General features: G+C 41.8%; 1 protein-coding gene across 1 annotated transcript in view; it reads right to left on the bottom strand.

Annotated features, from left to right (window-relative positions):
- The window catches only part of nrxn3a (neurexin 3a), a 532,817-nt gene that overhangs the window by 374,132 nt on the left and 135,364 nt on the right, over positions 1–23,321 (bottom strand). Inside the window, 3 exon segments of the mRNA XM_062469812.1 lie at positions 11,332–11,639; positions 12,896–12,985; positions 21,763–21,934. Of these exon segments, the coding sequence (XP_062325796.1) occupies positions 11,332–11,639; positions 12,896–12,985; positions 21,763–21,934 (570 nt within the window).

The following is a 23,321-nucleotide window of genomic DNA, read 5'->3' as shown; positions in this document are numbered from 1 at the left end:
AAAAAAAAATTACTAAATTGCATGTAGAATTTGTTGTAGCTAATGACATTGACAAAGACACTTGCCTATGTCTAACGTTCAACACGGTGGACTGAAACATTGAGTGCTTTGGAGTATATTGGTGAGTATATTGTTCAGAAGTGCATGACATACAAGGGACAAAATGGAGAAAACAGTTAACTTCAAGGGTAACATATAGTAAGAAAAACAATGTTTCAAAGAGTGTAGGTTGCTATTGTATGCTAAAGACTTGATGCTTGATGTTTACACCTCATTGTGTAACCTCCTGTTAAATTGGTAGTAATATGTCGATAAGTAAGGTTCCAGGTGTGGTCTAATTGTTTGTTTAGGACTATATTGGCAGATATCTGAATAATTGAACCCCTTTCTCACAAAATTTCCTCTTGTGGAAACTATTTTTCCAAAAAGGCTGTCTTCCCACCTTCTAAAACATACCATGAGGAGTGGTCTCAACAGTGAAGAAGAATGTGAACTGATTAAGACTCAGAACTTATCAGTAAAAGTTGTGTCCCTGTAAATAATATTCTGAACAGCTTCTAAAACCCTGTTTAGTATCATTTTACAGGCCACATTTTAGGAATGTTTTTAGTATTGTTTGTGTTTTACAGAATGTAAACTGTGCACATGTAGTATATCAAATGTATTTTCAAATGACTTTGTCTTACAAAGGCATCACATTTGGTCTTCTGCAACCAACAAGTGAAGACCGGTGATAGTCCAACTTGAATTTAAAAGCTTAAGACAAACTTTCTTTCATAAAGTTACTTACATTAATAGCTAATGCTAATGCTATGTGGATAGGGTACCTGTCTTGACGCCGGACTCCTCATACTACAGGAAACCTATTCCTCTTTGGCCACCATGTTGACCTCATTTCATGGCGATGTGAAAAATAAAATGTTCTGGCACATGGGAACTACAATAACCATGGTAGTATGACACTTTAAAAACCTTTAATATCACGTTTGTAATTGATTTAGTCCACTTGCAATGTTATATGCAATTCATCTTAATTTGGCTTCACTTTATCCATAATTGCTCTAATTTAATCTATAAAGTAAAATTACAAATCCCAGCATATTTGATTAATATTAAAACACTGTTCAGTTTACCCCTCTTCCATCAGAGACCAAGGGGCATAGTTGAGGTTATTTGCCAAAAGAAAAACATTTATCAGATATGATCAAAACTGTTTTGAAATATATTAACAAGTTTGCACTGACTTTGATTGACTTTGGGTTAGCTAATCATGAACAAAATGCTGCGGTGAGGATTTTAGTCACGGATAAGTCTGAGCACATGCCTGCCTGCTGCTTATGCATGCATAATTCAACCCCATGTATTCTCTACCAGGGGAGGAAAGATGCTTTGGACAAGGTTGTGTAACGTTTGAGTGTGTGTGTGTGTGTGTGTGTGTGTGTGTGTGTGTGTGTGTGTGTGTAGCTGAGCCAATGACATGCTACTCCTCTTTGTGCCATTTGATAGGTGTGTGTTTTGACACTCAAAAGTAAGTGGTGTATGTCTCGCCACTGTGTCTAGCAGGGGCCTGGAACCAAGGGCTAGTGGGGTGGAAGATTAAAAAAAGTCTCTACCTTCAATGACAGGCTGAACTGTCAAATCACATAAAACCAGCAAATTCTCATAATAATATTCTAATTAAGTCACATAACCGACTGAATAAATCTGTCTCGCGCTCTTCCTTTCAGGTGGCTACATACATCATCTTTTCTGTTTTGAATTAAGGCCGGCCCTCTTAAACGAGGCCCTTAATAAACCAGGTAGGCCTACCTGCATTAAGCAACCTCTTAGGACAATCAATTTCTTAGCAAACACCACAAAACAAATCAAATGGTGACGTAAGATAACACAAAGCCAACAGGGCAGTTTGAGAAGTTCTAAAACAACGCTACCGTGCCAAAAAAAACTCTGCTGATTGCCCATCAGCCATTAAGATAACTAAGGCTACTCTCTGTTGGCTTAACTCTACATGAGTAATTGAATAGGGGTCAGACAGCTCCACTGGCGTGAGACGGTACAATTACAATTAGACGGAATACTGCCATGAATACCCAGAAAGAAAGCCTTAAACCCATTACCAGAGAAAACCCATTATTAAGCTGACAACACCATCGTCCTAAACATGCAATTATGCACTTCTCCAAAAGACAGGGGAAGAGTCTTTGCGTCGTTGACTTTGTGGCTTTCAGCACTAATTCATCTCAAGGAATAGAAAGAGAAGCACTTTTGCCTATGAAACTATAACGGAGCAGGCTCTGACATTTCTACAAGCCTGTAAATGTCAGTCTGACCTGTGATGTTAGCCTTTGCTTAGTCATTTTGTTAATGGGATTTTGTTGAACAGTAGGTGAGTCATCTGAAAAAAGGGACCAAAATGAACACTTACTCCCACACACGTGCTGACTGAACGGTTATGAATGGTACGATATGAACAAAACATTGTTGCTTTTATTTCCATTTCCATTATTAGGATTTGGAGTCTTAGACTAGGCTTCAAGTCTAAGTCTTTACTGGCAAATATCTTGTGATGAAATCTTCCTGCAGAGATTTTGGGGAATCGGCTATGATATCCACCTCATACGCAATATCATACTTACCAAAAAGTCGTATTTTTTAAAGTAGAGAATTTTGGGTAAACAGGAAATGAACTAATTTCCACACTGCATTGGATGGCTGCAATTTCTTGATGTCCTGAAGCCAAACTCATTTCTCCAACTGTGTGAATCCCATTCCAGCCCAGCTCAGCTCAACCTGCAGCAGCCCATTCATCATTGTGGCACTGCGGGGCGTACATCATGTAGATGTACAGTTGAGTTGCCAGTGGCCTGATTTACAGTGGAAACACAGACTCCCTCGTTTGTTCTCACGCCCCGGTACTCACAGGTCTTCATCGATTACGCCGCCACCAAGGCAAAACGCTGACACTCACAAAAACACTCTACCCCCAAGTTCTCCGGCATGTCTCTGTGTCGTGTTTGTACACAGGCGCAAGTTTTTAAATGCCATCAATTTGAGAACATGCAGCTGGACCGGCAATTGAAATGGAAAGGTTGTCAGTTTCTTCAGATTGGCCTCTATGTCTATTTGCCACCATTATAAGGAAAGTAGAGCTGAGTTTCTCCAGCCACTGAGATTGGGATGCTTACGCAAACTGCATGTGCACATCTGCAGTACAAGGTAGCAAACCCAAAACGCATCAACATAAAACATGAAATACACTCATTTTCAAGACACACACTTTCCTGTCGACACACACACACACACCTCTTCCACTAACACGCACACACACACACACATACATCAGCAGACATTAAACCTGAATCCCTATCCCACTCCATTTTCTGACAATCAACCACGATTACCTCCTCGCTCTCGATGGGAGCTCTGGGGAAAGCTCTTATCATGTTCAATCTGGACTCATGACACAATAACGGAGGGGAGACTTGTATTACAGACCCAATCAATGGCACGTGGCCAGGGCCCCTTCAATAAAGACTAAGCTCCTGTCTTGATCTCCATATCTGATACAAGGCCTACCATATCACATTGCTCCTCATCTGATGCCAATGTCCCCAGTCTCTGTTTTCTATATATTAGAGTTTACAGCCACGGTGATGTGTTTAGCCTGAATGGGAACTGAAATACTGTACTTAACACTAAACTGTAGATATCATGGATGAGTCATGTTAAGTATCAGTATTATTAGTATTACTATTTTCTCAATAGATGCACTACAGTTCAAAGTACAGTTTGGGGCTTTAAACAATGACCCTCGGTCAAGTATAAATAAGCTGTGTGTGTGTACTCTTGATGAAATTACATTTCTATGGAACTCCTCGGATAAAGGACAAGGATTTCTCCTATAGAATGATCCTTGTTGGGCCTCTTTGTCTGAAACAATGAGTCATGTTCAAATCTTTTGATTTGTGAGTCAAAATTATGCTCTGCCTAAGTGTCTTTGTTTTTCCTTATAGCATTCTAGGTCAACTGAGGGGATTTAGTCTTTTATATGAGAATAGACACAATATGTTCTGAGTAAAAAAATGTATGTTATTGGTAACTCATTTGGATATTTTTATCAGCAAGTGTTGGGCCTCAAACTGATACCTGAGCTAACTTCAATTCATAGACTTCAAGAGGCTAGAGCTGTAGTTGTTGCTATCATACAACAGCAAAACAGTTTGTGGACAGCTTATCAATTCAAACTGTCATACAATATCTACCGTTTGGTTTATTTAAATCTGTCAAAGCGGCCGCACCATTAACATTCATGCCCTGCAATCCTAAGTCATATTTTCCATTCTATTATCATTATGGTACCTTGGGATTGCAATGAAATCTAATTGAAATGATGAGCAAACTTATTTGTGTGCTTGGTGTGCTCATGCATTGTTGGCACATTCATACTCCTGTAGTTCGATGGAGGGATCACATCTTGACCCCTGGCATACGGGAAACGATAGTAGCTGGTGCGGGTAGAGGATGAGTGTTCGGTTTATAGCGATGCAAGATCAATAACAGAAAATGTGAATTCTATTCAGAAGTAAGTCCTGTCTCTGTATGAAAAGCTGGAGTTCAATAGGGCAACTCAATACTGAATTTGATGCGTTTTGGGGGATTGGACTGGAAATGTGATTATGGGTCAAATGAATGCTTGAATATCTTTTGTGATGTTTAGTTATTTTACTTGTCATAACAGAGATGCTTAATAAAAGGGCTTTCACTTATTATGTCCACTCCTAATTTGCTTCAACCCATTATCCGTCAGCACAGATTGCACATGCTTTATTATGGATTCCATTATGGGGCTTTCACTTTCCACATCACAGAGCACAAATAAAAGAGAACTTTTTTTTTTACACTGAAATGCACCCCAGGAGGTTCCTTCAAAACACGGCACATTCGTCTTTCTGTCTAAAATGAAATTAGACTGGCTGGACATCATCTTGAATCACTTTTCTGCCACAAAACCACAAGGTGGAGTGTAGGACAGTGTGTGTATTTGTGTGTGTGTGTGAGAAGCTCTACAATGACAAGTGCTGGTATTAGAGAGCAACAACTGGACTTATTCAATTAAAGATTCAAATCTGACACTGGTGTATGGAGCTGTTCCTGTGTAATTTAATGAGAGAGAGAGAGAGAGAGAGAGAGAGAGAGAGAGAGAGAGAGAGAGAGAGAGAGAGAGAGAGAGAGAGAGAGAGAGAGAGAGCGAGAGAGAGAGAGAGAGCGAGAGAGAGAGAGGGAGAGGGAGAGAGACAAAGAGAAAGTTAGGAGGGAGCCTTTCAGATGAAGTGAGATATTCATATGACTTCTGATTTCCCCTGGTTTCTACATTCCACTAACTGACTAACAAGCCAAGCCTTAGAGCACATAACTTCCTTTTAATCCATGCTGAGCTGTAGCGTCAGCATGTGCGTGTTTATGAGAAATGCACTTCCTAAGTCACAGGTCCATAAGAATGTATTTTGATACTACAGCAGGTACTGACCTCCTGTATCTTATGCTAATGTACTGTACAGCTTCTGTGGATTTCTGGAAAAGTTCTGGAACTTACTCAGCAGCCAGCAGAAAATAACTGTAGAAAATGAAGCAGAGCAAAATTCTAATGAAATGAATGAATTTATCTTTCCTACGGTATCATTCCTAAAGATAAAGGTATGAGGTTTTTGGCTGACGTAGCTCCACTGCTTTTTTTTAACCTGGCAAACACTTTTTTTTAAAGAAAATTTGGAAAAAATTCTCAGTGCTTGCAAATGCTTTTTTTTACCCCTTTTTTCTGAACCTGACCCTTTCTTATCATCCTGTCATGTTAGCTCTGGTTGGCTCAGAGTTAATCGCCTAGCAGACTCTCGAGAGGTTAAGGCATGTGCCCTTCTGTGTAGTAAAGAGTCCTCATCCTCCATGTCTCCTCAGCAGTGGATGAAACCTATCGGTCCCCTCCACAACCCTCGCCCATCCTTACGGACCTGCCACCGTGTAATATGATTTCCGACACCCCTTAGGAGCAATATATTCCATTTGATATCGGAGGTTGTTGGTGTTTGTTCTTGCTGACACAAGGGTTTAAGAGAGGTAGAGCGGGGGTTGGGGTATTGGACTGTTTTAAAACCTGGTGTGCATCTGTGTGTACTGATTGTGTGTGGGTGTATGTTTGCCAGTGGAGGCTGGTCAATGTAGTCAGAGGAGGTTGCTCCTGCTATATTTCTGAAAGACGAGAGTAAAAAAAAACTCAAACAAAAAACAGTAATGTCAGTATAAATTGAATCATTTAAATTTAATTAATTTAATTAAAATAATTTCTCTCTCTTCCTTGAAAAAAAAGTCTATCACTGAATTTATGATTCAAAAGCTTCAATAGCGACACCTGCAAGGCAGACAAGAGGGGGAAAAGGTGTGTGAAGTGGGGGTGTGGTGTGGGGGGGGGCAGAGGAGGACAGGATAGCTTACTGCCATTCGAATCTGTTGAACATATAGGAAATAGCTGTGCGCGTGTTAAGTTGACATGGCAGAACATGGGTTCTTGGAAGACAATTGAAGTGTCTCCTTGGAAGAGTAATCAAATGCTGTCTCCACAGTACTGTCCACAGTATTATGCTACTACATGGGATTCAAGGTTGAGGCAGGTTTTCTTTCGGCTGTTGTCTTGGTGACAACAACATAGCAGCTTGTTGGTAAGAGATACACACGTGCACAAGTCCTCTGAAAACACACCCATACACACACGCACACTGTACACAAATCTGCTGACCCCACATCAACAAAGGTCAAATCCCATTTCATTTCAGTTTAGGGATGAATAAATGTGATCATATTGAGACTGTAAAATCTGCATTGTTATTCATTTTGCCTGGTTGACCACCAGCATTGTTTTCATATGTTAGTTATTTTCAGAACAACTACTACCTGTAACAAAGGAATACATTTCAGGGTAGAATGTTGACATATTCTGATATCACAAAAATTGTATGGTTTTTCTTTCTCAAAGCCTAAATGTTACTGAATGTTGGAGCAGAGCATGACAGTAAAAACAAGAATTATCTGCACTTGTTTGTTTTTACTGCCCGGTACATCAACATTGTAACCTTTTTACTGTGCATGATGAAGGCACGGACCCCATCTCCTCTCCAAAGTGTGCTCGAGTCTATCACCACCTTAGCGGTCCATCCATATACCATCCATATTGCATTGCAGAAGTGTGTGTGACTACATATGTGTGTGTATCAGTGCAAGCATGTGTGTGTGTTTCAGTGCCAAACGTGTGTGTGTGTGAGGGTTGGGTAAATGGGAGAATTGAAAGAGGACACCCTTCCGGGTCGTGAATTATGCAGCAGCTGCAGTGAGGCTATCTCAAAACATATGAAACCGTCCCTATGATCGACCCCTGGGAGAAGAGATAGAAGAAGACAGACAGACAGAAAGAGAGAGAGAGGGATGTACAGGAAAGACAGTGTGAAAGCGAAGAGTGTGTCAGAGAGAGACACAGAAATGGGGCAAAAACTATGAGGAAACCCAAAACAAGTCTAACAAGCAGAATTTGAAAAAGATTGACCAATACAATACCAGGCTGAAAACCATTCAGTACAGGGACTTTACTGGAGCACATTTGAGGATTGATGATGGTAGTATACTTCTCTCTGTTTACATGTAAATAAATGATTTTGGTGAATGTATTGCCCACTAAAAGGACTACTGTATATTCCTCACCTACACACTAAACGTGTTGTCTATACTTAACTTTAATCAAACACATTCACTATAACAACAACAACAAATAGGATGCCAGGAATGTCTCAATTATCCTAAGAGCATCAATTAGTGTACCACCCATGGGGAAAGTGTAGACAGAACACAGTGTTCAGCAGGTTGAAAGGAAAGGGGCTCTGCATTGTAAATATCTGTCTAAATGGATGTAATGACAAAGTTTCCCACCCACCCACACACACACAATCAAGGAAATTGAACATGCATAGAATGCAAACTGACTTGTGTTTACTGTATTTACCACAATATCTACTCAAAGGAATTTGTTGCAATGGCTTCTCCCTTACGTTCTCGATAAGAAACAACCCTCGTATCATTTAGAGTACTTCTTGCCTCTAACTAATAAAAAAAAGACATAGCCTGGTCGACTGTAAAGGTATTAACACAAAGTTTTTTAAGCATATGGCATCTTGTATGCTGGTCCGTTTATAGTGTGCTGAGATGCATTTCAGAAGTCAGGTAGACTTTCCCGTACTCCCTGAAGTGCAATCCTCACTACAATTATTACTCTTTCCCCCTCCTCCCTCATTGTCGCTCCTTTATCTCACCACCCCTCTTCTCCCCCTGCTCTTAATTAGATGGGGAACACAACTGGAAAACCTTGTTCCGGCTATAAAGAAATAGAGTAGCGCAAATAGACCTGTTCCCCTGAAAGAACCCTTCCAACACAATAGAACACAATTAAATTACCTCCAAACTGTGACAGACAGCTTGTTTACTGATCTTGTTTGCTCCAATTAAGACAGGAAACATATGCATGTGCTTGCATGTGTGTGTGTCTATGTGTGTGTGTAAGTGACATAAATGTGGGTGACTGAGAGATAGTTTTGAAGAAAGGTCAACATGACCATAAGGGTGGCATTGATGTGTGTGTGTACGAAGGAAAGCAAATATAACCGGCAGCATTGGCCTACCTTTCCGTTGAGTCTTTAGAGAGAATCCCCCTGCCAATTCCACTTAACTACCACACATGCACACAATAACACACACACTCACACAAGCACACACACCCACGCACACACACACAGACAGACACCAATACATCCAGCACATGCAGACAGTCCTCCTACTCTAGCAGACAGATTGCTTTGCCTCTAACGAAAGACATATCCAGACAAGGCTGCACTATTTTAAGATGAATGAGCCTTACTACGCTACATACACACCCACAGGCACACCCACTGCAGTACTATGGTACTATTATGTGAAAAGTGTTGTGTGCAAACATGCATGTGACATGGGAGGACCACTACAGAGATGATGGAGATTCTCTCAAGCCAGTGACCACCAATCTGACTCTCCAGACGTCCATTTGATTGCTCACATGACAAATGCCGCGGCCAGTGAAAGACGGAAGCAGTCTTTATTAAGATGGCTCCCGTGTACAGGTACGTGTCACTTCCTGTCTCCGCTGTCATTCATCACCTGGCCCAACACTGACCTCCACAGAAAAAAATTCCTCTATTAAACCACAAGAAGTAGTTTGGGTATATATATTATTATTATTTTTACCTGCACACATCAGTGAAAATTCCTTGCTCATGTGGCAGAAGGCCACCCTTAATTTGTTTTCTTTTGGAACTAATGTTTATATACAAAGCAATGGAGAACAGCAGGGCTCCTTAAACGAGCACATGGTAAAAAGGCAGAACTATTACTCTCTCTTAACGAAGTAGTGACTGGATTAGCCATTTCAGATCATTTCCAACATGCTCTCTAAATAAGGAGTATCGGAATGCCTATTTGTGTTTTCTATTGTTACATTGTTTTACGTTAAGAGTCACGTGTGTTAAAGACCTCTGGAGTTTGCATATCTTTTGACTACTATCCATACGGAGAGAAATGTTTGTTTGGTTCCACATGCTTGCCTGACTAGGTTTGTGCCGTTTGCCAGGGCAATGAGGTGTGTCCATCATGCAGGTGCAACAAAGGTGGATACAGACTGGCCACCGATTTAGCATTTATTCAGACTAATAAAACCGTATTTGTTTAGGTACTAGTGTACTCTGATAGTCAAACCAATACAGAAGTTCATGGAACAGATATTTGACACTTTGTGAATGTCCTGTACAAGTTTAGTTTAACATGTCGTGTTTAACATTGTTTAACATGTCGTGACAGCCTTCCAAGGAGATGGTAGCTCCACTACGCACTCTGCCATTCTTCTGCTTTGCATGTCGCAGGGCCATGTTGCTGTTAGCTATGCTAAGCTAACGTCCCTGGATGTTCGCCACATCGTATGTCAAGGAGTCTCCAAAGAGTTATGGGTTTAATATCATGACCGGCAGCCAGGTCAATTTGTCCAGCAGCTCCTCAAATGGTCAATGTGATTATATTTTCCTCAGCCACATACTTTTATGGGCTGCCTGTTAAAATGTGTTTGTAGAGCTCTTTGTTAGCTATCCAGGGAGCAGTAAAAATTGAACAGTGGAGATTTGATTGTCTGAAAGGGATCTATGTCACCCTGCCCATTTGGCAATAAACACATTTAGTTTATTGCAAAAATATAAGACATAAAAAATATAATATAATATTGGTTCTTGGGTTAAAAAACATGTACTCATTTCTCATCATTTGAAGAGACTGCACAGCTCGTGATACATCAAACCCCAACCAACCCAACCCTTACCGAGCAATTCTCTTGAAACACCTGCCACGATGACTTTCTTCCTCTGAAAACAAGTACTTATGGATTTGCATATGCAAAGTAGCTGTCACGCACCTGCATGACAGCATGACAATAGTTTCCACATGTTCCCATGAACTGGCAGCACTGAATACACATGCAATACATTCTTCCTCAGCCCATGTCCTCGTTTACTTAAGACAAATAGGAGAAAAAAAATCTGGGCCACAGATATTTGTGGTGGAAACCAGGCAGAGATGATGAAGGGCTCTGGGCTAATTTTTACATCTAGACCACGAGGTCTCCAAGTCTGTTGATCTCTGGGGAGAGAAGAGAGCCTTGTGTTCCTTTCCAGCTGTTTATAACTAAGTGATACACAGGATCTGATGCAGCTTCAGTCTCCATTTTTCTTTTCTTGTCTCTTACTGTCTCATCTGTACCTTCCTCACTTCCTCGCTTTGCCTCCCTGGTTGTTGGTCACATTCTTTTTTCATCTATCCATCTATCCCTCCATCCGTCTTGCCGTCTCTTTTTGTCCATACCCATTGCACACGCATGCCTCACTAACTCACTCACTCACTAACTCAGACACCTTCTGTGTCTTCACCATTTCTCTCACCAGAGTCTCTAAGTTCAAATGAGTCTGATGTTAGGAGACTGGGCAGCTAACACCACACCATGTCAGTGCACCGCAGTTTGCTACCTTCTAACATGCACAAGTTTTCCTCATGTGCGTTACAAGTTGTTTTTGGTCGTCTGGTTTCCTGTCCAGGGTATAGCAAGGGGCCATTTGACATGTATAGCTAGCACCGTTGTTTATCCCTGGCTCTTTGCCAGATAAGCTATTGAGTCAACACAGAACACAGAATCCCACTGTGTGCCCCAACCTGCCTCTGAGGTCTTACCTGAACGGTGGATGTGGAGCGAAGCTTCCTGGTAGTGGTTGTAGACATGGTGGTCGTGGTCTCTATGAAGGTGGTGGACATTTCAGGGGGCATGGCGGTGGTCCTGGCCGACCCGGCCACATTGGGCACGTCGCCTACCAACCGCACACTACCGTTGATCTTGATGTTAGGGTTGCCCTCGGCAGCCATGTTGAGGACCTTGAGGCCGTTGTAGTAGAGGCCAGACAGCTGGCCCTGGAAAGGACGACTGCGGTCGCTGCCGCCGATCGCAACAGTTGCCTGGGTGTTGAATATTGTGAGCTGTCGACCTAAGGAGAGACCCAGATTGACGAAATTCACCACATATTTAGTAATTTCCATTAAAACGTAAAATGGTCCTCTATCCTTTTGGGTTTGCTGTGTTTTTACAACAACATACGGCTCTTCGTACATGATTGTGCACCTTGTCACATGTTTGAGAGTCCTTGGCAAGTCCGCCGTTATAATAACAATCCGCCATGGAACAAGCGCTGCTCTTAAAGAGAATGTGAGATGACGCTCTGCTAGGTTTAATGCACATTAAGCCCAAACCACACCCATTAGTAATGTAGCTACTTCAGACCAACCCATTTTAGATTTGCGCCAGGCGCAAAGTCATTTATCCCGCCGGTATAATAGCAACAGCGCCGAGTCCCGCCCACAAAGTTACTTGCGCTTTGCGTTTTGATACTTGCGTTTTAGATCGTTAAAATAGGGCCCGAGGTCTATATGTAAACATAAGCCAGCGAGGACTCAACTGCTGGTATGGGACCAGGAAGATCACCCTAAATATCAGCTTTTATAGGGGGGGGGGGGGGGGGGGGGTTGGGGGGGGGGGGCAAAAAGATCATTGTGTTTTGAACTGTAATTACCCAGGTCTGAGATGTGAGTTGGGACAGAATGGGAGAGACAGAGCCCTTGGGACCAAAGCTCGGCAGCTGAATGTGGGGGTAAGGATCAGGAAAGTAAAAGAGGTGAGCTGGGAAGCATAGCTTGGTGGTGGAGAAAGCCCCTTGAACAGTGGATTTGTTCAAACGGTCAAAGGGCCAAAAGGCTGAAGTTGATTGAGACATTGAAAGCATTTATTTGCCTCTCTTAATTATCTTCATCATGACCATAATTGTCAGCATCATTATCATCCTGATCATCACGATTACCATCATACAAGGATTGGAGTGGTCATGACCCAATGGATAGATATTATCAACAGCATACAGTATGGAAAGTATAACATTCAGTAAAAAAATTATGGAAATATTAAAATTATATTGTAGTAGGATGGTAATCCAAATTAAATCTCTGGTGAATAATATTTTACAGTATGGAGATTCATGCATTTCATAAAGCTACATGAATGACAATTCTTACCTCATGTACATTTACAGAAATGTCTTTCAAATGTTTTAACAACAAATTGCTACTTTGATGACAACAATGTTCAAACATATACACTGAATATCTGGAATAATGAAGACTAACTATCACAGTGTCAAGATGGAGAAAAAATGACATGTCAAAGCAGACAAATATTTTTAGTGGGGGTTACCTTTTTCCTGCAGCCACTCTTCAACAGGCCGGGTGTACTTGAAAGGGATTTTCTTATTGGCCATTTGGTAGCGTTCATTATCGCTGTTTCCTTTAAAGTTTAAGAAAACATTTATGAAAACATGTATTAATGTTATGTTAAAAACCGATTATGTTTTGTTTATGGTTAATCGAACAATGGTAACTGACTTTATGTTAATTTAACAGCTCAAATAGTCATGACATCATGAAGCCTTTCGAAAAGTTAGAGAACTAGTTTTGACATTCGCAAAGTGTGCATATATTTATTCTCCTACTTTACTTTCAGTATTTCTAAAGAGTTTCTAGCTCTCCTCAGAACAATTTGTCAGGTAGAGATGAACCAGTAACATGAAGCATATGATTTTCATTGTATCAATTTGGAATTTAAATCAGCATCATGCAATATCATTCAAATTAAATATATTTCACAATGCTGTTCATTTATAGTACTATCATCCACGATAATACTCAACAATGACATCCACAATCTCTTTAGGGCATCAGCTTTTTTATTTCCCAGAGAAATCAAGCAACTGTGTGAGTGTGTGGGAGGTGTATATTTGAAGTCAAGGGCATCATGGAGTCTTTCTTTTTAACATGGTGTTTGAGTGAACACAAACACCCTGTACACTGGTGTCCTATCAGGATTCCAACAAGGTGGCTGGGATGCGTTTGGGTGAAGCGTATTCGAGTGTGTTTCGTGTGAGGGGGGTGTGTGTGTGTGTGTTTTTGTGTGTGGATGTGCGTGCGTGTCAGAGGAGTGGGGGGAATATAATTAGTTGGGGTAGGATGCCAATGCCTGCTGTTCCTACATGGATGTCAAGTGGAGAGGGAGAGACACGGTACCAACCAGGGACCTGGGCTGCCACAGGGCACAGTAGGATCCAAATTTCAAGACCCAAAGGCAGCCCACCCAAAGCGAAAGACCCCCCCGCCCCAATTTCCTTTTTCCAAAATATGGACCCCCGCCAACCAGATACCCCCTCTATCTAAACCCGACCCTGAGAGGGTTGGCAGGTAGCAGGCCATACACATCAAAGTGTGTGTGCATTTGTTTGTCCGTGTGTGTCTGTGCGTGAGCATGTCTGTGTGTGTGTGTCTGGAGACACAACGCTTGTCTAATGTAAATTGAGTTTGCACATCAAACAAGGAACATCAAATAGCATCAGAGTCAAGGATGTTATGCATCACTCTTGCTAATGTCTACAGACTGACAGCTTAGTGGGCGGACATCATGAAATAATCACTGGTAAATTACCACAAGATGAATTTATGTCACGTCCTATTTGCAACTACCCTCATAACCAGGAGTATTATTGTCACATAACACGACCAGTCACAGATTGAGGATACACAAGTATAATGTGTTTGTGTGTTTTTGTTTGAGCATGTGTACATGCCCCCAATATACCTCACTGTTCTTTTTCTTTCTTTCTCTCTTTCTCTTTCTTTCTTTCTTTCTCTCCCTGTCATTCTCCATAGTACTCTACCCTTAATTGCATATCTCTAAGTCTTTTTCTGCTATTCATTCTTCCCCAGCTCTCCAGTTGGACCAGTGACAGCATTCAGACTCTCCCGAAGGACACTCTCTTTCTGTCCCTCCCTCCCTCCTTTCTTTCTCCTTCTCTCTTTCCTCCTCCACTCTTCCACTTCCACGGTCCCCCGTTTCCGCTACCTTGCTGCCTGGCTGGGTTGTCCACGGCCCTGAAATAGGAGCCTCATTCTGGGGAGATTTCCCCCTCCGCCTCTCAATGTCTTCTAGAGACAATGCCAGTGAGAGGTGCCTTTATCGGACCATTCGCAGTGGCTCTCATTTAATCGGGGGGATTAAACAGGCAGCTCATACTGAACAGTTTATCTAGAACCACCACCCCCCCAGCCACCCCACCGACACACCCCGTTACACTCCCCCCAACTCTCCCTTCCACCTCTCCACTCCTATCACCCCCCACCCCCAAGGACAGATTTATTGGGGCGCCCGATTCTGGTTTCTGATAGCGGTAATTGTATTTGGCGTGTAGGGGTATATGAGGATTCATTCTGCACCCAGGACAGAGCCGTTACCTTAAATCCTCTCCTGGGGACGGTGGCTGCCTGTGGTGTTTCGTTTCCCTTCACCCCTGGCCCCCGTCCTCCCTCCAGCTTTGGCAGTTTTTTTCCCCCTTCTCCATCCTCTGTCATTCGTCTATTTTCTCTTTCGTCATCTGTCTTGCCTCTTTGTCTCTCTCTCCCTCTCTCCCTCTCCCTGTCTATCTCTACCACCCGCTCCCCACTCTCCCCCCAAACTGGAAACTGTTTGTGTTGGCAAGTTTTCAGAAGTAGACAGAAGATCTGTCTTGGGTGGGCGTTCTTTAAACCGTCAGCACTGCGGCAGCCTCAAAGAGCTCTCCATTTCAGCCTCGAACAAACTGTACGTACACACACCCGCACGCACAAACCCTCATATCTCTCTCCCCCATACTCCCCCCCTGGAAGGAGGACATCGCTGATCGCGAGTGACATGTTTGTCAAACGCCGCGCGCAGGGGACACCTCCTTAGCGCTTCAAAGTGGTAGCCGATGGACCCGTCCATCAAACGGATGCATACAGATAATGGGGTCAATTGGACGTGCTTATCAAGTCCCGAGCCGTGGGCCCCATACAGTTTCCTTTCGCTTGTCAAAAGCAGACCTCAGGAAGGCCTGCCCTGTGAAACACTACTCTGTCGGCCTCCATTGTGTTACATGGCAATCGCCAAAGGAGAGAGGGGGGGGAAAGGAACCTGCAACAGCGCCGACTGCCACAGGATGCCTGAGATGCGCACTTTCTCATTCATATGAAACATAGGGGGAGGGTTAGGGTTGTGCAAATGAAAGCAATCATCCTCAAACACACACTATGGTTCCTGAATGCTACTTCTGATAAGCCAGGAAGAGGCTTTGCGTTTTCTAAAGCAATTTTGCGGCGGAATACCTATTTCTTTTTCAGACTCTCCCCGGTGCTTTCTCTCTCTTCGAAAACAGACACTACTGCAGCAATAGACCCCTATCTTCAAGCACTGTACCTCACAAACCACATGTGGCAGAATGATGGGAAAAGAAAAGCTTTTGTTAAAAGGCCAAAGTGCAGAGTGATTTAGCTCTATCTGCATCAACTGTGTGGCTTTTTAATAACAAAGTGAGAAAGATTGTGTTTGTTCATTAGGTAAGTATCTTAAATTGTAAAACTATTTTTTTCTAGGTCAATGAATGTAATGTACCTTTGCTGCGAAACATTTCTTGACAAACATGCAACTGTGAGCAAACATAATACATGTTATCATCAGCTATTGTAATTATAATTTATATGACATATTCAAATGATCGGAATGGTTTACAATTATGCAAAGTTCAAATGGAAGTTACCGTATGTCCATCCATTCAAATAAGTTATGGTTCAGCATCAACAAGCCTTTATTCTAATCTTAACATCTAAACAGGTATTCCATCTCCAAACGTTTTCCAACCACTCAGTGTCCGCTTTACATGGCACAGCTGTAGTTTAAATGGAGTGCAGATACTAATGTTTTTACTTATTGCCACCAGCAGAGTATCTTTATTGATAACTAGGGGGAAATTGCACTGTCACAGCAGCACACGTAACCATCTCTTTTAACAGAATTCAATAGCAAGTATTCATGTGAAAAATATCAAATATATCTGTAAAATCAACAAAAAAAAAGCCAATTTAAATTTACATACACATTCACGGTCATGTTTAAGAAAGTGAATCTACTGTATGGTCTGAAGAGAATTTATGACTAGGACTAGATAATACTCACTGTTCACACTTTTCGTGTGTGTTGTCCATAAATATCTAACAATACAAGACAATTGGTGTACAAGGATCAAGCCTGTTTGAAAATGTAAGATGTCTCTATTTTTCTTTGGTTAAGTTAATGGATGATTGCAATCCACTTTAGTGAGTTTCTTCACCGGATAAGGAGTGCAAGGCCTGAGGCTAACATTCACACAAACTAAGCATCAAAGCACTTACAATATATATATATCCTTTCAGTTTACACTTCACTTTCCAGAAGCCTGTAGACTGCATTTTTCACTCTTTCTTACAATATATGATTGTGGATGATGGAGTACAGTAGGATACGACTTTAGCTACGTTTTGTAAATCCTTTCTGAGATGTTTGGTGCAAAAGTTGTATGGTACATGGTTGGACATTATAATCATCTGAATGGTTTCAATATGGTTGTAGAGAAGGACCACCATTTGATATGCTTCTGGAGGAGGAGAGAGAGTATCTAGTAACATGCAACCTTGACCGTGAATGGACTAATGTGTGGAATAGAAGCAAACGTTTTTGCATAATTTATCTGAGGTATTTAGGAAAATGGAACAGAAATAATTTAGGGCTAACTTAACATTAAATAGCTCTGAAATAATGTGGGAATTATTGAGGGGGAAACCACATTCATTTTATTTTAGATAGAGGTCACAGGGACAGTAAGTAGAGTGCTTTTCTGCTCGTCCGTTGAATTTAACTTGCACATCTAATGCATGTTGTGTAATTACACTACATATGTCTCTAGTTTAGTGTTACTCTCCCTGATTTAATCCAATTCAACCAAACATCCTACCTTTCCATTGAGTGAAATTGCTTGCACGGTTTCAATAAGTTTTAACCAACACAAAACCTACGGTGGCCCTGAAGTGCAAATCACACCCACTAACATGAGTGCATCCCCCAAATGAAAACACTCCCCCCAAATACGAGTCAACTCCCCCCAAATAGGATGACTTGCTCACCTCCCCCCAATACAAAGACACGCTCCCCCAAATGGGAAACAACACTAAATTAACTCAAAAACAAATTACATTAACTCAAAATGGAAATGGTTGGTACTGGTACAACACTTTGTTGCTGAATGGATGCAGTAACTAACAAGAAATAAGAAATTGATCGACAGAAGTACAAAATGCAATAGCCTGACAGAGTTACGTGCACTAGGACATTTGTTTGGCTATCGAAGCATGTAGCAAATAGTAGGCTACTTATGCAAAAGTATATATGGCGTGTTAAACGTAAAAATCGATATCCAAACAATTATCCTAGTCCACGTAACTCTGTCATTATCATGAACTTGAGGTAAGCACGTCATCCTATTTGGGGGGAGTTGACTCGTATTTGGGGGGAGTGTTTTCATTTTGGGGATGCTTTCATGTTAGTTAGTGGGTGTCATTTGCACTTCAGGGCCACCGTAAAAACCTCTTGTATGTACGTAGAACTGTGGCTAACTTTGATAAAGAAAAAAACAAAAGAAGTATATCTATAGTACAATCAGAATGTTATATATAGGAACACAGAACATGCAAGGATATTGACCTGACCTGACATCTATCTTTACAGATACTATCCCCTCCATTAGTGACAGAATATGATGCTGGTGGTAGATTGGACTTCACACTGATCACACTGATACTAGATTGGAGTATGTGTATGTGCACGTACATTCACACGTGCACATACACATACTCACACTTGCACAAACACACACACACAACCCTGATGGTAACAAAATGATCCTGCAATTTCACTGCTATATACTGGGGAAGGAACATTGGTGGGATTTGGTTCATGGTAACCCGGGTAACCAGACTGAGAAGCCCATTGTGGAAATAATCGTCTGCTATTTTCTCTGTAGTCCTGTAGTGTTACTGACACAGAGGCCTGGGGAGCGAGCGGAGATAGGAGGAGACACATCATCGTACTAGCTTTGGAAGATTCGGTGCCTTGTCCACTTTCATGTTATGTATGTTGACGTTTGAACATATGGATGGGAGAGGAAAAGAGGAAACAGCTAAGCAGGGAAAATATATTTTTCTCAAAATATGTTTTGAAAAAAGGTACAATAACAGATGTCCGTTGAGAAGAAGGGTGAGTGGTCAGGTACATCTAGTTTGGTCTTTCAGATTCTGGGCTGCCGTCCAGAACAGCTGGACAAAAAGCGCCCGTCATCTAAGAAACGGCTCCTGGCCCAACCGTAATGAAGGTCGTGAGCTTTAGTATCTTCATTTACATTTAGTCATTTAGCAGACGCTCTTATCCAGAGCGACTTACAGTAAGTACAGGGACATTCCCCCAAGGCAAGTAGGGTGAAGTGCCTTGCCCAAGGACACAACGTCAGTTGGCATGACCGGGAATCGAACTGGCAACCTTCGGATTACTAGTCCGATTCCCTCACCGCTCAGCCACCTGACTCCCTTCTGACTCATTTATGGGTCAGCAGGTGTTTTCGGTTAGCTCTGTGCTCTCTTCAGAAGAGATTGTAGCTGACAGAAAAGATGAGTGGCGTTCAAAGTTGATAATTAGGGGAGTTTTTAACAACGAGCCACATCTAATTAGGGTATTGACGATAGTTCAGATGACTTAATTAGGCGGGAAGAAAATCATTTTAGAAACGACACAGTTTGGAAAAGGTCATCTGCTTCCACAGTATTCCTACTGTCGACCAATGATTCATTTCAAAATCAGAGTAAGGGTTGAAGGGAATATATACCTGATATTTGGATATGAGAGTCTATGAATGTGATTGATAGCTGCTTTTAAAGCCTTCAGAGAGAAGCAATAATATGTGTCCTTCCCTCCCTTGAAAAATATTTGAGACACAGACTGAGGTGAGTTTTAATAGCTTGGCGATCAGCAGGTTTGGCATAAAGAGGGCGACAGATCCATTAAGGATTAATACCTCCAAGCATTACGAAAATAAAGAGCAGATGTTTCCAATGCCATTACTGCCTAACACCTTGGTACATTTCCCCCATCTTTAGACTTAATATGGTTTATTGTCCCAAGGCTGCACATACTTAAAAGTTTCATTCAAAAACTGCAGTTATTGTGAAATCTTCTAGCGTCTTCCATATGTCTAAGTGGCATCTTTGTCTGTTTGTTGTTGCCATCCATGTCTTAATGGTTTGTGGACCGAAAAAGTCCATCAGTAAGAATAAGGTCTATTTAGAGTTGTTTTGTTTTTAGGAATTATCTTCAGATAAGAAAAGCCAGTTTAGATTTTAAATCAAGATGTTCACTTAATGACACTACCTAACATGTCATCACATTCAGTACTTCAATTTCTAAGAGATGTTCACAAGATAAAACATCTAGCAAACCTACTGTGCTTCTTCTATGCTTTCAACTCATACTGCATTCAGAACCATTGCCTCAGACACCTCCACTGTGGAGTCCACGGCTGAGGCCAGACCACATCAACCTATGCAGCTCCACCCGTGGTAGAACATGTATTTTTCAACTAAAGCCCTTACAAGTGGAATACCAATCTCCATTGGGTGAGTGCCTCACTCACAAATATCTTGTTAAGGCATTGAAATCACATGAGGGAGAAAGATGATGATTAAATGATAGCGTTTTGCTAACATACAATTAACAGCTCATTTTGAATAAAAAACAAAGCATGACGACACTCAATCAAATATCTAGACTAATTACTAGTTACTTTTTAAACCATGCTGGGATTTCGTTTGAAGTCACCAGCTATTCGGATGTGGAGAGTTTAACCTGTTAAAACGTACTGTAATCTGGCATTCCAACAACTGCATAGCCGGCCTGTGAGGAAGAGTGAGAGAGGACAAAGGAAGAGCGGCATTGAGAGACAGAGAGAGAGAGAGAGATAGGAAGGGGAAGTGATTTTTTTCATGCGCTGTGACTTCGCTCCGAGGCCTGTGCTCCCATCAGAAATCCTGTGCCTGTTTGTGATGAAATAATGAGGCCGCCGTGTTGAGCTGTGTGGAGAATTAATGTGAGTGACTGTGGCAGGGCTAAGAGCCACGGAGGAGATCGCAGCTCCGCTGTACAGTCGGTCTCCATGTGTGGCAGGTACAAAGGGGGGGGGGGGGACGCAACTCTTACGGGAGGTGTACTCACTTCCAGTGTACTTGTCAGGTTTCTGGCTCCGCCGACCCCCTCAGAGCTACTCCGGGCAGCTTGAAGAGAAGACAATCCCTGTGGGGATGTTTCTTGGTCGGAGTGGTGTAGTGAGAGAGCGTTTTGTAGCTATGAAACTAATGTCTGTCTTAACCGGTAACTTGCAAGTGTTTTGTTTGTTGTCGTTGTTGCATTTTTGTTATATTTCCCAGGGGTGTCTCACTGACTTTAATTTTGACATGCTCATTGCCAGGTGAAAACTAGGGGGAATGAGAGACTAGTGAAGATCGGTACAGACAGAATGACCATAAAATAATGGTTGCCATGCTTAGAGTGCTGCTCTGAATGAAGAGACTCTTGGGTCATTGCATGCAGTCCAAGCCACACGCCATTTGTATTCAGCTCAAGTTTCAATGAGTTGAGCAAGCAGTCTTCACAGTCTTTTTCAATTTTTTCTTAAAAGGTCTTAATAGCAAACATGGATGGTTGAATGGTTGAATGCAGGCATTTAACCGTGTTTAAGTTAGAGGGGAGAACCTAAAGGATTATGTTGTGGGAAAGCTATGTGTGCTGATTTTATCTCTGGGAAGTTCAACCAAAGCAAATGTTGTCGTTGTCGATTTCAGTTGTGGGTTAACTATTTTATAATGCTTCTGCATGACTTTAGATTTCAACCTTGACTGCAAGGAACTTATTTAAAAGCAAAATCAGGAGACTAGATGTCATTCCTGATAAGCAATTATCAAACTTAAATTGTTTATTTTCATGGTTGCCTGTAGCTTGTAGTGAATTTCTGATTGCCAGCAAATGCTGCTTACCAACGGCAAGCCCAAAAAGTGTTTCATTACATTTGCAAACTGTCATGTTCCTTTGTGGGTTACCAACAATGTCCCTGGTGACGACATGGACCTTGTGAGGCGTATGGGTTGTACCTGTAGGGAAGTGCTCGTTGATGGCCCAGTTGTCCACCTGTAAGGTGGCATTGCCCCCGTTTCTCGTGAAGCGGACCACATGGTACTTCCCGTCGTTCACGGGCATGCTGTTCTCCGTCACGCTGATATCCACCGTGCCGATGTTGAACGTAACTCCGATCTTCCCTTGTTGCTGGAGGAGGGGAAGAGCAATGAAAAGTCAGGAATGTTTTCTGTTTCCTAAATTCCTAATGTTTTTTAAGGCGTGCACAGTTACTAATTGGGTGTGCTTTGCCTTCGGCAAGGGCACAACCTTTGTTCTCTCACATATATATTATTATTCTTTTTATTCTTTTTGCCCCCCTAAAACTCAGTCAATATTTGGCCTACATAGACAACCTAGGTGTCAAAAGTTTCGTCTTGGTAGCGATTGAGTTGCTTCTATTGGGATTTACGTTCCGTTGCATGGTTTAAGTGGAAATTAAGTTTTTGTGGCGAAAAGTGAAGCTAACGGTGGCTAACTTGCTAGCCACAGTCAATGACGCTACTTACGTCACTAACGTCACGAAAACCCGCGTGACTACCTCTAGCAGAACATTAGTTTAGCAGCTCGTTAACTTCTGGGAGATAGCTAAGCTAACTGCTTTACTGCAAGGCAGCTGCAGAAACGCCACAAGCAAAGAGGCTTGATAGAGGGTGATAAGTATTTACTAATTTACATTGTGATATGACACACAATTGTGACGTGTAATGTACAATATAAGCTGATTTTATTAAGGAAGTACATCTACTTTCGGAAACAGTAGTCTACTATGTCACTGAAGTATTAGCATCATGACATTAGCCTCTGTTGCCCGGGCAACACATACTACAGTGGTCTATGATGCATCTGTTTTCAATCGTTAAAATAAACATTCCTCACAAATACATTTTCGTTGTAGGATTTATTATGACATTACATTACAAGTAAACGATTTGTGGGTGAAATTATAATTACCTGTGGTTTCAAACCAGTGTTGCTCACTGCAACGCTGTAGCCTACCCGAGACACTACAAAAACATCTACACGGCTGTAGGAAGTCAAACGGCGACAGAACATGTTCGGCACTCCCCTTACTTAAACCAAAAGTCTATCTAACTACTAACCTTAACTTCATTGCCACAGCCTAAACTTTGTCAATCTGTTCATGAAAATAATTAATTTCAGCCTAAACCGTACAACGGAACGTTAAATCCAATTCAACCAACGCAATCGCTACCAAGACGAACGAACACAGGAGTAGTCTAGTACTGTACCGTAGTACCGGGGCAGCTTCTCCACACAGGGCTATATCGCACTTGGCGTTGTTACTGACAATGATCGCTACCACTGAGCTTTTTATGAAAGCGATTTTCCACTAAATAAATGTCAAGCTTATTTACGTTTTTGGGGGCATATTTTCAGTTAGCAGATGGTACTGTTTGAATCGCGATTCCATCTTCTACTGCCGGTAACGTCGTAGAATAATCTTCAAAGGGGGTTCTTTATTAATGAATGAATGCAATATGAGTAGACTAAATTCCTTAAAATATCACGAGAA

Source organism: Osmerus eperlanus, chromosome 9, assembly GCF_963692335.1.
Source record: "Osmerus eperlanus chromosome 9, fOsmEpe2.1, whole genome shotgun sequence".
In the NCBI taxonomy this organism is placed as follows: Eukaryota; Metazoa; Chordata; class Actinopteri; order Osmeriformes; family Osmeridae; genus Osmerus; species Osmerus eperlanus.
The sequence above is the reverse complement of the archived record's forward strand: the minus strand, read 5'-3'. Positions and strand labels throughout refer to the sequence as shown.